The sequence below is a fragment of the Lissotriton helveticus genome, chromosome 7, assembly GCF_964261635.1.
Source record: "Lissotriton helveticus chromosome 7, aLisHel1.1, whole genome shotgun sequence".
NCBI classification, from domain to species: Eukaryota; Metazoa; Chordata; class Amphibia; order Caudata; family Salamandridae; genus Lissotriton; species Lissotriton helveticus.
In genome coordinates, this window is record NC_136068.1 from 465,028,076 (window position 1) to 465,046,492 (window position 18,417).

The 18,417-nt window shown below is 48.0% G+C and overlaps 1 protein-coding gene across 7 annotated transcripts in view; it reads right to left on the reverse strand.

The window, feature by feature from the left end:
• Positions 1-934: 934 nt before the first annotated feature.
• LOC144768620 (uncharacterized) overlaps positions 935-18,417 on the reverse strand; it is a 154,024-nt gene continuing 136,541 nt past the window's right edge. For all 7 annotated transcript variants that reach the window (XM_078652426.1, XM_078652424.1, XM_078652423.1 and 4 more), the window contains one exon: positions 935-4,247. In XM_078652426.1, the coding sequence (XP_078508552.1) occupies positions 1,210-4,233 (3,024 nt within the window). In that variant the 5' untranslated portion in view covers positions 4,234-4,247 and the 3' untranslated portion in view covers positions 935-1,209. The remainder of the gene's footprint in view (positions 4,248-18,417) is intronic.

Here is an 18,417-nt window from a genome sequence, read left to right on the forward strand (position 1 = left end):
GAAATGGTTCACCTCTCAGCGCCCCTGCACCCCCACTCTGACTATGGCGGGAATCGCCCGGCCCCCACAGAGCAGCAGAGTCTCTCGTGCTACTGCAAACACTAAAAAAAAATTATTATTTTTTTTTTTTTTAACTCTCTGGTACGATGTCTGCAAGGCCCGTGGGCCGCCAGGGAAGGCTTGCCGGGCCGTACTATGAGTACCCCTGCGATAGAGGAATATGAACAGCATGTGAATCTAAAAGAGATTCATGCCTTAAAGCATTTCCCTGGGAAAATGCAGATTGTGCGCTGCTCGTACCACTGTTCTGCGACAATGATATAGAAAAGTGAATTATGGAGTAGTACTCAGTCCTACCAGTTGCGTCCGATAGTGTCAAATTCACCATTTCTATATAGGTGGGGTGAGATATTTTAAAGAAGTTCTCAAGCTTGCCAAAACGGGTTATTTTGACAGGCCAAATTTGCAGTGAAAACATGCATCAATGTGCTACATAAGCATGCATGCTTGTCCTGTCACTGCACTGGGCTGCAAAATACGTACTGCACGTGACATTTAACTTAAAGGCTCTGGGTACACTTTACGAACCATATGCTAGAGACATATGGATAGGGTAAATATGCCAAATAGGGGTTGCCCAATTATTTTACCACCGGTTACAGGGATACAATGCACATATTTATATAGACAGCATAACTAGGGTTGAGCCAAAAGGCATAACATTTGAGGTGACCCGTAAGAAAGGGCAAATTGCCAACAAATTCATTCATTCCTTTGCCGTCAACTATGGCATGTGACACTTATTTTGCACTGTTAAGCATCTACCATGTTCAGTCTTTTTCCCCAGCCATTTCCACTCATTATTAATGGCTACAGTTCTCCACTTATTAGAAACCAAATGACTTTAGCCTAAAGAAATGAAAAATTGCCAACCTTGGTTTCATTTTATTTATTAAGAACAAACAGGAACTAGCTGCACTCTAGACATGTAAAAAAAAAATGGGTTTATTTAACACAGTGTCCAGAAAGGTTTTTCATGGCCTACAATGGAATGAAGATGCCCGCTTTACCGGTAAAAAAACCCCTGCCCGTTTCATATTCTGATAATACTGATCAGCATCTGTTCTTTTACCCTCTTCAGTTGAACTGGTTTGCTTCAGTTCTTCTCTTGGCTCATTCAGCAGGTGTGCCACCTTCTATTCACAGCTTCTAAGAACTACTTAACTTTGGTGGCCTGCCTCGTCTTTTCAGCTCACCACCCGCTCCTTCACTGGCAGTCTTGCTTGGGCTGTCCTTTGGTGGCCTCCCTTTGCGACCAGGCTTCTTTTTCACATCATCTTCCTCCACCTCTACCTCTACTTCGCTTCTTTCACTACTGCTCTCGGGTTTGCCCCCTTCCATCAGCACAGCTACATTTTCTTCACTCATTAGCGACTCAGTTTTGTCCTCAGTGTTACTTTGATCCGGTCTTGCTTTAGGTGGTCTTCCTCTTTTTGCAGATGTAATTGATTTTTCTGCCTCCACTTCCCTGAAATTACCCTTGACCAGTTTTGCTTTGGGTGGCCTTCCTCTTTTTGGGGTTATAACCTCATGTGACCCATCCTGCTCTTCCTCGACCTCCTCAGTACTGCTCAATGACTGTTTTGACCTTTTTGGGCTTAAAATCCCTTTCGGCCCCACCTCTTCTTGCTCCTCCTCCTGCTCATTTGACTCTTGCTCTTCCTCCTCATCCTGCTGCGCTACCTCCTCTTCCTGCTCTTCCTCCCCCTCCTCCCCCCGCTCTTCCCCCTCCTCCTCCTGCTGTTCTTCTTCCTCCTCCTCCACCTGCTCTTCCTCCTCTTCAACACTCTTAACCAGTGTAACCTTTGGAGGTCTTCCCCTTCTTCGACTTTCAGTCACCTTTGATCTTTCCACCTCTCTTCCCTCAATACTGTCATTAGATTGTTTTTCTTTTGGTGGCCTTCCTCTTCTTGGACTTGCAGCAAATTCAGATTTTTCTACCTGTCCTTCCTCAGTGTTGTAATTTGATGGCTTTGTTTTTGGTGGCCTCCCTCTTCTTTTAATCTCAGTTGGCCCCTCTACATCTTCAGAACCACTTTCAACTGTTCTCATCTTTGGTGGCCGTCCTCTTCTTGGACTTGTAATCACTTCTGTTTTATCCTCCTCCTCCTCCTCCTCTTCTTCCTCTTCCTCCTCCTCCTCCTCTTCCTCTTCCTCTTCCTCTTCTCTGCTGGTCTCCGCAACTTTTAATTTTGGTGGCCTTCCTCTTCTTGGAGTAGAAATCTCTGCTGGTTCCGTCTCCTTTTCTTCAGTGCTGCTCTCAACTAGCCTCACTTTTGATGGCCTCCCTCTTCTTTTTATCTCCTTTGGCTCCTCTACCTCTTCCTCTGTGCTACTATCATCTAATCTCACCTTTGGTGGCCTGCCTCTTCTTGGACTTGCAATTACTTTTGTTTTTTCATCCTCCTCCTCTGAGCTGGCATCTGCCCGTTTCACTTTTGGTGGCCTTCCTCTTTTTGGACTTACAATCTCCTCTTGATGTTTGCCCTCTTCCTCAGTGCCGCTCTCAACCAGCCTCACGTTTGATGGCCTCCCTCTTCTTTTTATCTCCTTTGGCTCCTCCACCTCTTCCTCTGTGCTACTATCATCTAATCTCACCTTTGGTGGCCTTCCTCTTCTTGGACTTTTAATTACTTTGGGTGTTTCATCATCATCCTCTGAGCTGGCATCTGCCGGTTTCACTTTTGGTGGTCTTCCTCTTCTTGGGCTTGAAATCCCTTTTGTTTCTTCAGATTCGTCTTCAGTACTGGTCTCAAACGATCTTGCTGTTGATGGCCTTCCTCTTCGACGGACCTGCCCTAATGGGCCTCCGTCCTCTTTGCTACTACTGGACAATATTGCTTTAGGTGGCCTTCCTCTCGGTCTATTCTGCTTTGGCGGTCTGCCTCTCGATCGAGCCAGCTTTGGTGGGCTTCCTCTCGATTGAGCCAGCTTTGGTGGCCTTCCTCTTGGTCGTGCCAGCTTTGGTGGCCTTCCTCTCGGTCGAGCCACCTTTGTTGGCTCGCTCTCGTCTATCTCCTGGCTCTCTTTGTAGAAATTAGCAGCTCTTGCTTTTACAGGCCTTCCTCGTCGACTCATTTGTATTTTAACAATCTGTTCGCCCTCCTCATTGTCACCAGCCTCCTCAGTACTACTCATGTGTGTGTTTGTTTTTGGTGGCCTTCCTCTTGGACGTGCAGGCTTTGTTTGTACTTCCTCCTCACTCTCTGTGTAACTCTTGGGTGGTGTTAGTTTTGGTGGCCTTCCTCTAGGTCTTTTCTGCTTTGTGGAGCCTTCCTCCTCTCCACGGCTGTCACTGTCCTCTGAGCCACTCGTGGCCAGTCTTGATTTTGGTGGTCTTCCTCTGGGTCGCTTTGGCTTCACCGGCTCTTCCCCCTCACTGCTACTCGTAGCAATTTTTTCTTTTGGTGGCCGTCCTCTTGGACGTGCTGGTTTTGCAGGTTCGGTCTCCTCTGTATCACTTTGTATTAATCTTGCTTTTGGTGACCTTTCACTTACGTTCGGACCTACACTGAGGGGCTTTCTTTTTGGTGGCCGTCCTGGTGGCCTGGACTGCTTTCCATCCTCATTGCCACTATTAGACCGTCTTCCTTTAGGCGGTCGTCCTCGCCTTGGACTACCAAGCTTTAGCCTTTCCTCTGCAGCGTCAACCACCATCTCATTTGTCTCGTCATCGCAATGGCTGGCTGTGTTATCCCGTGGCAGAAAAACTCCTTCACCAGTGGTCCTTTTCTCTCCAGTTTCCTCACCACTAGAGCAGTCTTCTCCGTCTTTCACCTGCATTACTGTTTTCCCCAGCGGCTGTGCCTTACGGCTTCTCCCACCTACCACATGAGGGGGATCACACTGCTGCTTCACTTGTACTACATGTTTTGGTGCCTTCTTTCGCTCATATTCATTTTCTTGGTCACTTTCGCTCCTTCGATTTGCAGCTTGTATTCCCACAGCCTCCTCCTGGTCCTCTTCATTCTCGGTGTTTACTATCTTAGAACTTCCTTCCAACTCAGATTCATTTTCACTGTCTTTAGCACCTAAATTTTGAGATGCAGTGCCGTTTTCATTCTTTGTCTTATCTCTGGTACCCTTACGTGTGGTCTCCATTGCTTTTCTTTTTGAAGACTGTTTGGAATTGGACAACTTTGTCTTCATATGATCGATTCCCAAATTCTCCATGTCAGAGTTCTTGCCTGTAATTATATATTTAAAAAACAAAGTGTCCGTTTAATTCCTAAATCATTTGTACAGAAACTGTTAGCAATCATATTGAGCCTAACAAGAAACCAACCACTTGAGTGCAACTTCACATAGTGTAAAAACTCACAATTTAATCATTTCGAAGCTCACACCAAAATGTGAGCACAATGCAGTCCAACAACGCCCATTACTATAACTATATGCCTAGGTTCCACTCTGTAACACATCTGCAAATATTCTATAATGCTAGTGTTGTGGTATCAACAAAAATGAAGTGCTGTTAATTGTGATGTACTGTTGAGTTATTGAACTTTAGAAATGCAGGGTATAGATAAGTAAACAGAAAGGGAGTCAAAGCTTGGGTTATAGATGTTTTCTCATTTAGACAATTTGTATGACCACACAGACCTTGTGTGTGAAAAGTGTGACATGACACAAAAAAGGGCCTGGATCGAGAGAACATAAAAAGTACAGCAACATTCAGAAGTTCTGCTGAGAGCAGACTTTTCAAATGTTTACAAGAGGATTGAAGATCTGGTTAAAAGTAGACTTATTCACTGCTCTTCAGTGTACAAATACCCATGTTTATAGGCTATTTTTGAGGTCGCCTTTCTGAGGCTGAAATTTACACTCCAGTTATCTTCAAAATTAACCATGTCACAAGAATTGGGATGATCAGGGCAAGGACTTCTCCAGTTATCTTCAAAATTAACCATGTCACAAGAAGTGGGATGAGCAGGGCAAGGACTTCGTTAAGCTACCAGGACATGTGTGCATGGTCACATATCCTTCCGCCATCACCAGTTAATTACACATGAAAGCTAATTATTTTTCCCACCACTGCATGATTCAAGATCATCAAAATAAAAGTGTTAGAAACTGTCAATGCTATAACCCAAAATATACTGGTTAAAGATAAATTATCTTGTTTCCTACTTTCTTACCGGATTTAATTAGGAATATGCTACTTACCAGTATGCATCTGTTCTTGGCATGTAGGGCTGCTTATATTGACATCTTATGCATAGATCGCCGCCTAGTATTGGGTCCGGATGATTGCACATTGTTGTCCTGAAAGAGTCTTCGAAGTATCACGAGATAGGTGGCTCCTCCCCTGGACTACAGTGCGCATGGGCATCCTCTCCATCCTCAGATTGTTTTTTGCCATTGTGGCAGGGATGGAGTATGATACAGTAAGTGATGTCCATGCTAGAGATTAATTCTGAATGCTACAGCTGCGACAGGCACTGGGGAGGAGGGAGGGCGATGTGAATATCAGCAGCCCTACATGCCAAGAACAGATGCATACTGGTAAGTAGCATATTCCGTTCGAGGCATGTGGGCTGCTGAATTCACATCTTATGCATAGAATGTATAGCAGTCCCCTCTTAGCGGCGGTTGCCCGTGCCAGCTGCAGCAGTTTGAAAAAGAGTTTTGAGTACAGCCTGTCCTACAGCTGCTTGGAGTGTACATCTACGCAGTAGTGTTTGGTAAATGTGTGTATGGTAGTCCATGTGGCTGCCTTACATATGTCTTCTAGAGGAATGTTTCCTAGGAAAGCCATGGATGCCCCTAACTTGCGTGTTGAATGCGCTCTTGGGGGAACTGTTAATGTGCGTTTAGCTTTTTAATAACAGGTTTGTATGCACTTAACAATCCATCTGGCTACACCGGATTTGGAAATGGGGTTGCCTTTGTGCTGTGGTGAAAAGGCAACAAACAGTTGTTTAGTCTTTCTGAAAAGTTTTGTTCTGTCTATATAGTACAGGAGAGCTCTTTTAACGTCAAGGGTATGTAGAGCTCGTTCTGCCACGGAATCTGGACAAGGGAAGAATACCGGCAGTTCTATAGCTTGATTGATGTGAAACTGGGACATCACCTTTGGCATAAATTTAGGGTTAGTGCGCAGCACTACCCTATTAGCGTGAATTTGTATGAATGGCTCCTGAATAGTTAGGGCTTGCAGCTCACTAACTCTTCTGAGTGATGTAATCGCAACTAGGAAAGCTACTTTCCACGTTAGGAATTGTATCTCACAGGAGTGTAGAGGTTCAAAAGGTGGTCCCATTAGTCTGGTAAGAACCACGTTGAGGTTCCAGACAGGTGAAGGTGGGTGTCTTGGAGGAATGATTCGTTTGAGTCCCTCCAGGAAAGCTTTAATAGCAGGTACCCTGAAGAGTGAAAGGTGCTGCCTGTTTTGAAGATAAGCTGCCACCGCAGCTAAATGTATACGAATGGAGCTGTAAGCCAGATTGCATCTGTGTAAATGTAGGAGGTAACATATGATGTTCCGAGTAGATGCATCTAGCGGATTTATGTAATTATTTTTACAATAGATGACAGATCGTTTCCACTTCACCGCGTAGCATGCCCTGGTTGTAGGCCTCCTTGCCTCTTTGATAATATTCATACAGGCGGGAGGCAAGTTGAGGTAACCAAACTCTATGACCTCAGGAGCCATATCGCAAGGTTCAACTGTTGCGGATCTGGGTGCTGAATGTCGCCATGGGTCTACGTTAAAAAGCTGGGTGTTAATCGCAGCCTTTGATGAGGAACCACGGAAAGTTCTAGAAACGTGGTGTACCATGGTTGCCTCGCCCATGTTGGAGCAACTAGGATTAGAGTCATTGAGTGTTGTCGCAGTTTGCGTGCCACTAGTGGTATGAGCGGGGCTGGGGGAAAAGCATACGCAGACCTGCCTGACAAGTTCATCCATATCGCATTGCCCTGAGACTGCGGATGTGGAAATCTGGCGGCGAAGCTGTGGCATTTTGCGTTTTCCCTTGTGGCGAACAGGTCTATTTCTGGGTGACCCCACCGCTGGAAGTACGGCTGCAGCACCGAGGGATGTATCTCCCACTCGTGCATCTGGTGGCTGTGTCTGCTGAGCAGGTCCGCCATCTGGTTGTCCTTGCCCGGGAGGTGTTCCGCCATGAGGAAGATGTTTCTCTGAATGGCCCACTTCCACATGCTTTGCGCTAGATGGGACAACTGTAGAGAGTGTGTGCCCCCCTGCTTCTGTATGTAGTACATGGCAGTCATGTTGTCCGTCCGGATTAACACTACTTTGTTGCATAAGTGTACCTTGAAAGCTTTTAGCGCCACGAAGATTGCCATCAGTTCTAGCAGGTTGATGTGCATCAGCTTCTGCTGCGATGTCCATAGTCCCTGCACTGTGTAATGGAGGACATGCACTCCTCATCCCAGGAGAGATGCGTCCGTTGTCAGCACTATTTGTGGTACAGGCTCCTGGACGGTCGTCCCCTGCAAAGGTTTTGTGGTTTCCACCAATGCAGAGAGCTGTATGCGCGACCGGTCACCAACACTAGGTCTTTCAATTGTCCCTGAGCCTGGTTCCACTGCCGTGCTAAGCATTCCTGGAGCGGACGCATGTGTAGTCTCGCGTGAGGGACTATGAAAATGCAGGAGGCCATCATGCCTATCAACTGCATAAACACCCTTGCTGTGAGCGAGTGTTGGGGCCTGAATTTCTGAATGAGTAACTGAAAGCTGTTGATTCTGGCTGAGTTTGGCTGCACCTTTGCTGCCAGAGTGTTTATTTTGGCTCCCAGGTACTGCTGTACGTGGGCGGGCTGAAGATAAGACTTTGGGTAGTTTAATGAGAATCCGAGGCTGTGTAGGAGGTGGATAGTGCGGGACACGTGACTGGCACATTGCTGGGCTGACTTTGCTTGGATGAGCCAGTCGTCCAGATAGGAGTAGACGTGTACATGGTTTCTCCGTAGGTGTGCAGCCACTGTCGCTAGGCACTTGGTAAACACCCTGGGGGCTAAGGTCACCCCGAAAGGCAGTACCTTGAATTGGTAGTGCTGGTTTTGGATGGTAAACCGGAGATACTTCCTGTGTGCTGGATGTATTGGTATGTGGAAATACGCATCCTTTAAGTCTAGGGTAGCGAGGAAGTCTCCCTGACTGAGTAGTGGTAGAACTTGCTGTAAAGTGAGCATGTGAAAATGTTCTGACAAGACGTATTGGTTTAGGGGCCTGAGGTCTAGTATTGGCCTGAGAGACCCGTCCTTTTTGGGGATTAAGAAGTACAGAGTACACCCCTGTACCCTGTTCTTGCATAGGTACGAGTTCTATGGCCCCTTTGTGCAGCATGCTGATAACTTCTTGCTGCAATAAGTCTATGTGCTCTGCGGATATAGGACGGTGTTTTGGGGGTATGTTGGTTGGAGTGGATGTTAGCTCTAGACAATAACCATACTGAATGAGTTGTCTTACCCACCTGTCTGTGGTAATGCTTTCCCAGACTGGCAGGAACTGTTGTAATCTGCCCCCGACCGGTGTGGTATGGTCCGGGGGCAGCTACAAGGCGTCACTGCTTAGTATTGGCGGAGGATCTGGTGTTGTTATTCCCTCGTCCTCTGCCTTTATTGCTGTTGCCATGGTATCCACCTCTGCTTGTTTTAGCATAGGTGGTTTGCGTGTTCACTTTGTTGTATGGAGTCTGCTGGGATGCCTGTACTCTTGAAGCTCCTCTGTTATTGGAGCGACGAAAGGAACCACCTCTGAATTGTTGAGACTGCAAGGCCCCCATAGATTTGGCTGTCTGTGTCTTTTTTAATTTTTTCTAAGATGGAGTCCACATCAGGGCCAAATAAAAAATCAGGGTTTACAGGCTGATTTAATAAAGTTGTTTGAATCTCTGGTTTGAACCCTGAGATACGCAACCAAGCATGCCTTCTGAGCATGACACTAGTGTTGATGGCCCTGGCTGCAGTGTCAGCTACGTCCAGTGCACATTTAATGGAAGCGTTGGATATGAGTTTCCCTTCCTGTATTAGTGTTTCTGCACCTTCTTTGTAGGCATCAGGCAAATGTTGTAGCAGTTGCTCCAATGTGTCATAATGTGCTCTATCATATCTGGCTAATAGGGCCTGTGTGTTGGAAATTCTCCAGATATTAGCTGCTTGGGCAGCCACCCTCTTACCAGAAGCTTCTAACACTTTAGACTTTTTGTCTGGAGGAGGAGCATCACCAGTAGTTTGGGAGTTGGCCCGTTTACGAGCATTGGAGACTACCAAAGAGTCCAACGGCAACTGTCCCTTAATGTATGTAGGGTCCACAGGCGCCGGTCTGTATTTTCGTTCAATTCGGGGGTTAATAACCCTTGCTCTGGTGGTCTCCTTAAAAAGGTCTCCTGCGTGTTTGAGGACACACTTTAACATTGGCAATGTTTTAACTGATTTCTCTGAAGTGGAGAAAGTGTCAAACAAGAAATCCTCCTCAATTGGGTCAGCATGCATGTCCACATCATGATTATGTGCTGCCCTCTCTATCAGTGCGCTAAATGCCGCTGTATCCTCTGTGGGTGAAGTCTTTACAGGATAAGAGGGAGTATCAGGGATAGGTTGTGACTCTCCCTGGTCAGCAGTGTCTGTCCAGGTTTGAGCCTGGTCATCTTGATCATTGTCCGCAGGGTAACTATATTGTTCTTCATAGTTGTACCCTAGCTCCTCAGTAGAGTGTGTGGGTGAGTATGCATAAGTGTCTTGGTCATTGTACTGCACACTCTCAAAAAGGACAGGCGATGTGGAAGAGTCCCATTTCTTTTTTAGTGGAATTTTATAGGATTCCAGTGGATTTTCCGACCTGATCTTTCTTTGATAAATAGTAAGTGTACCAGTGTCGGCATCGATATGGAGCTTCGACTGGTCATCATAGGAGGGCTCCTGATACACAATGCTTGCTTCTTGAGGATGACTCCTTTTTCCAAGTGTCACAGTTTTGGAATGTTCGATCCCTTTTTTCGGATCAGTAGCCTTAGGCCGTGCTGTTGGGGGCAGTCCGAATTTTATCGGCGGCTTCTGTCCTGGCGCCGATATGGGAGCGACGGACTTTGTTTTGTCGTCGTGCTTTTTACTTTGCGTCGACTTCGGTGCTTACGTCGGAGGTGCGCTCTTTTTTGTCGATTCGACTTGCTCCCTCGAGGCGCCTTTAGTTTTCGGCTCGAGGGCTTTGACGAGCTGTTTTTCGACTTGGTGCCTCGGTTCGAGGGCCTTTTGAGAGTCGAGTCGTTTGTATCGCTGTCAGTCGGCGCCAACCTCGTTGATCGACGTACTTGGCTTTAGCGATGGACTTTAGCGCACCAATCTTCGGATCGACACCCTTCGCGGTTGACCTTTTAGGGTCGTCGACACTTGTCTTCTACGTCGATTCCGATGTGTTTGCACTCTTGGATCCGATGGCTGACTTTAGCAGTTTCGGTTTCGTTTTTTCCTCTGTAGCTTTCGGTTTCGTTTGGGCAGACCGATGGCTCATGTGATATATTCTTAGCCGGGCCGAGACGCAGGGCTATAGAATGCTTAATATGATCCTGGCTAAGGCCTTTCGGCGATGCCTCGACCGGAGCCTTGGAAAGTTAAAGAGTGTCTTGTTTAGGTCCAGTACCCACTGTTGGGCCTGGTTCATCACTCGAGTAGTCATCGACGGCTCCGATGGGGGACACGTCGTCCCTTACCTCTTTGACGTTTTCATCTTCAACGACGTGCTCTTCGTTGTCTTCATAGTAGTTGGAGTCGTGCTCCGAACCTGGATCCGACGTCTGTTCTAGATCCTCAGTCTCGACGACCTCATAGTCGTGTTCGTCGAAGATATTCACCGGGTCGGGCGCTGGCTTCGTCATCATTTGTCTTGCTGCACATCGGAGCCTAAGCGTCTTCTTCGACCGGAACCGAGCACAAGCTAGACAGTTGTCCTCGTTGTGGTCTGGTGATCAGCACTTGTTGCACACCGAGTGTACATCGATGTGCGGGTATTTTGAATTAAAAAGGGGGCATCGTTTGAAGGGGCTCCGTTCCATCGAAGATCGGGCCTTTGGTGTCGAAAAGGCCACGCGGCGCTCTTCGACGTCCTGCTTTGAATAAACTGGAACAAGAACTCTGCACCGATCGAAAGAATACCGACGACCCCGAAGGCCTTTTGGCCTTGTAGAAAGGTTTCCGAACTGGAGTTAAGAAAAGTACATCCGAACCCAATGGCGGAAAAAAACAATCTGAGGATGGAGAGGATGCCCATGCGCACTGTAGTCCAGGGGAGGAGCCACCTATCTCGTGATACTTCGAAGACTCTTCCAGGACAACAATGTGCAATCATCCGGACCCAACACTAGGCGGCGATCTATGCATAAGATGTGAATTCAGCAGCCGACATGCCTCGAACATCCTAGTTTTCAAAGTAAATAACTGTCAAAATAAGTAAAATGTTTCAACTACATTTATGAAAGAAAAGAAGAAAATAAAATCACACTGGGAACAATTTACATGCATATGATACCACTGTTGTGGCTTGAACGCAGTTTTATGGGCATTCAAGTTAGAAAATAGTCTGTGTTGGTGTGACCTATGAGGTAGAAGTGAATAACTTTATTCAGTTAAATAGCCATCAAAGTACACACAACAAATAAAAACAAGCTCAAACAGACAACCAATTCACGGGAAAAAATACTGAGTCCTATATGCACCAATACAGCCTCACTACAATTTTCAAAAAACATTTCTATCAGTTTGTTAAGATATTCATAATAGCAATAATGTACATAATTTCAACAATTCCCTCCAGGCAGTTTAAATACAATATAAAAACACAATAAAACATCGCATAAAAAGTACAACAAACTAAAATATATATTACTTCAAGTATCGACCACTCTGACCATCAGGTTCACTTTATAGTCATTTGTTTGTACCAGCAACAATTTCCCTCCTGTGCATAAGCAATTCTATCTTCACATACCATGAGTGCTGTGCAAATATACAAAAAAGTGACAGTGCATTGTGCGTAAAAGACATGTAATTAACTGCAGTACATAATGGAAAAAGATCAACCAACGAACTCATTATTCCAAAGCCTTTAGAATTTTTGCTCTCCTACACCACATTGCTTCTAAACATTTACTTACAGCAAATACTGTTTTTTTAGATGTATCACTTTTCAACATCCAAAAGGCTTCTAGGTGACTGCCAGTGGCCATGCTACGACAGATGGGAACTAGCAGGTTGCGGCGTATGTAAAAGTAATCCTTCCAGAAAACAGTACATGCTTTTCGTCTTCAGGTGCCAGGTCGCAAATGGGGCAGATTTCAGTTTCATGGTTTGCCGACCATTCGCTTGTAAGGATTTTCAGTGGGAAAACTCAATATAAAAATTCTTCAAATAGTGGAGAGTACTTGCAGGGCCATTGTGGTTATTCATAACAGATTGGTCATTTATATAAGCCCAGTACCTATATTTAAGTAGTTTAATATCAGATTTTAAAATAGAATTGGTCTCATCCCACAAGTTCTGCATACAGAGTTTGGAAAAACCCCCAGAAACAGATTTAACCTAACAAATTTCCCTGGCTCCTTGAAGGGTCATCACCTCTACCAGAGAGTCTTTAAATAGTATAAGTTCTGGTGTAGATCATAGTCGGATCCAATATACTAAAGTTTTCAAAATGGCGAGGTGAGCAACTTGTTTTATTCCAAGATACACAGAGATGGGGTACTGAATGGTAAGCCTAATAGCCTTCTAAAAAAAGCTGTTCTCGGCAATGGTTAACAACTGTAAATTACCATAACCCCATTTCTCTGTCCTATAAAGAGCGGCACTCTGAGCCGTTGCTTGAAAAACTTCCACAGCAGGGGAATTAGCACTCAAATTAGTTTGATTATAAAACCTTAAAAATGGCATTGGATCCGTGTTCAGTAATTAGTTTTGATTTCTCCAATTGGTTTGTCCACCCTAAATTGTCTTTAAATCTGACCCCCAAATAATCAAAACTATGTACTCTGCCCAGGGCCTCGCCCCCGCATGAATACTAGGACTTCCTTTTTTCTTCTTTGCAAAAACCATAAACTTAGTTTTGTTTATATTCAGTTCTAAGCCTCTCAAATGACAAAATTTTAAAAATGTATCAATTAAAATTTGGAGGCCCATCGGAGATTTAGATAGGAGGAGGGAATCGTCAGCAAAAAGTAAAAGAAGTACCTTTTTGTTATTCAAAATTGGAGAGTCATTTCTAAAATGTTCTAGGGTGTCCACAACATCTTTAATGTATAGAGAAAATAGGGTGGGCGCTAGCACACAGCCCTGGCAAACTCCTCGCTCTATGGGAATACGATCCGCCAATTCCCCATTTGGACCCCAGCGGACCTGTGCAAAATTATTCACATGTAATCTACTTATTAAATGCACTAAGTTGGCCGGAGCGCACACGTTTATCAGAGCTTGCCAAAGGGCCGATCGTGATATAAGATCAAACGCTGCTCTAAGATCAATAATGCCACGTAAAGGGGGCATGGCTAGCGGCTGAGTGCGATGGCCGCAGCCTAAGTGAGCACAGTCCGACCCGTGGCTCAACATCCCGACACAGCCTGAAGAACCGGGCAAATTTGAGCAGTGGTGGCGAGATCGGATGCCTGACACGCTTTGGGAGGTTCCGGTGAGAAATTCGCGGGGACGTGACCCCCGGGAGGCGACGAGCGAGCTCTCGGAGGGCTCCGGGGCTGGACTCTGCAAAATGGCAACGCCGGCGTGAGCACCGAGCTGGGGTGCGACCGGCACTGCAGGGGACCCCTCCTCTCCCTCGGCTGCTGACTTTCACTGGCCTGGCTCCCCGGGCGGGAAAACGCGACATCGGGGGACGACAGGGACAGCCCTATCTTGGACTCCCGGGCTCTGAGGTGTGGATTAGTCGGCCTGGGACGTGGCCCTAATTGAGGCCCTAGCTTTGAACAGCACCGGGGGGGGGGGAACGCTGAGTGAGTGCGTGGCCGGACCGGTGTGGGCCCCCTCCTCAATGACTGAGGACCTCTTCCCGCCCGGACCATTGGGCGCGGGGGTGCTGCGGCAGGAAGCTACAGATACCGGCCCCCTGCAGGACTTCTCTCCGGCTTTGCGGAGTCTGGAGGTGTCGGCTGGGGCGGGGCACTACTTGCGGCCCCAGCTTTGGGGCCTGGTGGTGCTTGGCGCCTGCTATTACAGGGCGGAGAGTGGAGGGGGCTATTGAAGCAGGCAAGTATGCAGCGGGGGTCGGATCGATGCGCTTTTGATGCCAGCCTCGCTGTAGGGACCCCCCCATCACCCGCGACTCCTGCGGGGCTCTGGGCGGCCTACCGGTCCCGCGGGGTGCTGCCAGGGTGCTTCCCTATGATGGCAATGCGGTCGCCTCCCCAGGCACAAGACTCAGCGCTGGGCGGACCTTTGTGAACTTTCAAGGAGAGTGGGACTAAGCCTTTTGGGACCTGTGGGCCACGTTACAGCGACCAGGGGGCAACTGTTGTCTCCGCTTCCCCCCTCTGCAACAGACCTTTTTCCGGGGGGGGGGCGCTTTGGGCACCTCTTTTATTGGTGACATTCCCTGGGGACATCTTCCACGCATTCCAGCCTGTGACGGAGTGTTGGTCGGTGGGCCGGAATAGGACCTGGTGGCTTCAACTGTGATGCGGGGGTGCCGGTATCCACCGCCGCGTGCTCTCTACATATCCCCGGAGATAAGACTACTGCTGGGGAGTACGACCCGGATTTGTAGTGTTGTAGACTGACCGTCAACGGACTCCTAAGGGTCGCTATTTGCCTTATCAAGGGTTTTTTAGACCTGGTGGAGGACACGGAGAGGCTGAGACTGTTATAATTGTGCATTCCCCCGGCTTGCCCCTCATGCCGACGAAGAAAATGGTGACGGGGGCAGAGGTTCCAGGAGTAACCCTCAGGCACAGTTGTCCAAGTTTGCCTGGAACAGAGGAGGGGACAGAGGCGACTCGCCGAGAACAGACAAGGAGGGCGCTGGAGCATCGTCCACCCAGACTAAGGAACCAACGCTTCATGACGTCCTGTCGGCCATAGGGGATATGCGTACATCACTGGACTCTAACTGAGGTCGCCCTGCTCCGTGCAGATTTCAAACAAATGATTTAAAAAGTGAAGGAACTCAAGGTGGTGACGGCGGCGCTACAGGAGGACACCTCTGAGTTGCAGCGTCAAGTGTCTGACCTGGAAAAGAAACAGACTCGCATGGCGCAACAACTGGATGACTATGAAGGTAGGGCCCGTCGGAACAATATACGGATCCTTGGGGTTCCGGAAAAAACAGAGGGCCTACTGCGGACCTCTTTGTAGAGGAGTTGATCGTCAAACATCTGAAGCCTAAGGAGCTCTCCGCTTATTTTTCCATTGAGCGTGCTCACAGAGTGGCAGGCTGGCGACCCATGCCTGGGGCCCCGCCAAGACCCTCGATTGCAAGAGTTTTTAATTTTAGAGATAGAGATCATATTTTGCAGGCCTCCCGGGCAGGTCCCTCACTGAAGATTGACAACTATGAGGTCTCTTTCTTTCCTGATTTCACGGCACGGGTCCAAGAACAGAGACGCAGCTTCCAGACCATTAAGCAGGAACTCCGCAGCAGGGAAATAAAGTATGCCATGCTTTTCCCGGCCAAATTGAGAGTGGAGTGGGACGGTAAACTGTGGTTTTTTGACTCCTGATGCAACTTGGGAATGGCTGGAGGGATGGACAAAGGTCGGCGACGCGAGAGGTACCCGCCGCAACAGGGCGGACCGCAGGGAAGGTGGAGAGCCTGATGTTCCAGTGACGGAGGCCGGGATGGAGACAAGTGGACTTGACGAGCGGGAATAAGCAGCATTCTTGACCACCTGTTGTGCCGGCTTCTGATGACATTCACAAGTAACGGGTGGAGGGGGGGGGGGGGGGGGGGGGGGGGGGTTACCTGATTGAGGAGTGAACCTTGGGGGGTGCCTGAGCTCGATGGTCCGGTTATGTAACATGCCAAATTTGCGGCGATTTTCTTAGATATGTTATACTATTCTAAAGGTTGTGTCTTTAAATGATAAGCGGTATTCTCTTATAATCGATGTGATTGCCACGGGTTGGGGGGATCGCTTCAACTCTGCGTGTTTAGCATGGTTGGGGGACGTACAGGCACTCTGCCTTGTTGGGGGGTGGGCAGATGAGGTCCACATGCAGAGGAGCAGGGAGGGGGGTGGTGGGGAGTTGGAGGGGGGATTTCGGGGTATGGGAGATTGAAGGTATTGACTGCTGTGACAATGCACTAATTGCGTTTTAGGTGGCGGAGGAGGGGGAGGGTTTTTTGTGTTTTGTTTTGGTTCTGGGCTACATCTTACAGTTCTATATGTTAAGGTGCATGATACAGTGATGGGCTCCAAAGGCTGTTTTGATTGTGATGGCAGACGAGGAATTGGGTGACACGATAATGAACGTTGGCGCACCGGTTATGACCCCGGTGCCTCCTATGACCTTGCTTATTTGGAACGTGCACGGGTTGGGGGACAAAATCAAGCGGGGATTAGTACTGCAATATGTACGCCGTACTGCCCCGGCACTTGTATTGCTTCAAGAGACGCATTTGGTGGGGTCGACCTGTAGGGCCTTAGACCGTTGGGGATACATGATGGTAGTGCACTCTGAATTTTCCACTGGCTCTAGGGGGGTGGGCATATTGGTGCACAAGCACTTCCCTTTGATTGTACCATTAATTCAATTGGGTGACCCAATTAAATCAAAGGACCTGGGTATCAATTAGTATAAAACAGCGGTCCTCTATATATATTCAAAAATCAATAAATGTGTCACTCATTCATATATTAACTCTTGCTGGACAAACGGCGTGGTGAGCCTCGCACGCTGCAACACTCTGCTGCATAGCGCTCTGCGCTTTTTAAAATTACCGCTTTGCTATTTTGTTTCATTTAATTTTTCTTGTTCCCGGATTTTAATAGGGACCCCCAGCCCCCACTTGCACTATAATGGTCTCCCACACCGCTGCTTTGCGGGTCTGGGTTCTGTGGGCTCTTAGCTCGCCGGTAGTTAACAGGCGCCATCTTTGGTGAGGACGCGCCGTCTAGAGGCGCCGGACCGAGCGCTCTAGCCTTGCGGCCCTCCTCCGCCCGCCCTACTTAAGGCTGGTCATCGCCTTGCTCGCCAGAACTCTTGCTGGACAAACGGCGTGGTGAGCCTCGCACGCTGCAACACTCTGCTGCATAGCGCTCTGCGCTTTTTAAAATTACCGCTTTGCTATTTTATTTCATTTAATTTTTCTTGTTCCCTGATTTTAATAGGGACCCCCGGCCCCCACTTGCACTATAATTGTCTCCCACACCGCTGCTTTGCGGGTCTGGGTTCTGTGGGCTCTTAGCTCGCCGGTAGTTAACAGGCGCCATCTTTGGTGAGGACGCGCCGTCTAGAGGCGCCGGACCGAGCGCTCTAGCCTTGCGGCCCTCCTCCGCCCGCCCTACTTAAACCTTGTCTCAGCGCGCAGCGGTGACGCGCAGCGGGTCGCGCCTTCACTGCGCCTGAGTCGCGCCAGAGTCCTGCCCGTCTGCGCCCGTCAGCGCTAAGGAAGCGCTAGGGCAGGGCTCTGTCTCTTGGTCGGTACGTTTATTGTACTTTTTTGTCTGCCTTCCAGCCATGTATTCTAAAACCGACCTTCTTCACCTCCGTTCTACCCCTGACCCATGCTTGGTGAACTCTTGTCACCCTTTGTGTGGGCCTTTTAGGTGCCCTGACTGCTTTCATATTTCCTACACCTACCCCGATCCCCATCCAGTGCCCTATTCCTCGTCTGTCATCAGAGCCTACTACATTTAAGATCTATCATCTTAATGTTCGATCTTTAGTCAAGCACCACCTTGACGTTTATGACTTACTCGCTGAGGCTCCTGACATATTTTTATGTCCGAAACTTGGCTCCATAATGACGCTTCAGTTGCTATCAATTTAGCACTCCCCCCAGAGTATACTATTTACACCCTCAATCGTTACTCTAGAGGGGGTGGCATTGCTGCCGCTGTCAAAACCACGTATCCCTGTACTTGGAAGGCTATGGATATTGCGGGGTGCGAAAGCGCATATTTTTCGGTTTCAGTTAATCCGCATTTTTCTTTTTCCGGCTTACTCATCTACCGTCCCCCGGGCCCTGATGCTGCCTTCAGGGCCGCCCTTCCTGATGTAGTTGGCTCCTTGGCTCTGAAAACTGCCAATTTTAATATAATCGGGGATCTGAATTTGTATTTTGATTCTCCTCGTCCTTCTGCGGCTAGCAGCACCTGTGCCGATTTGGAGGCTCTCCAACTCTCTCAATTAGTTCATCTTGACACACATATAGGTGGTCACATCCTTGACC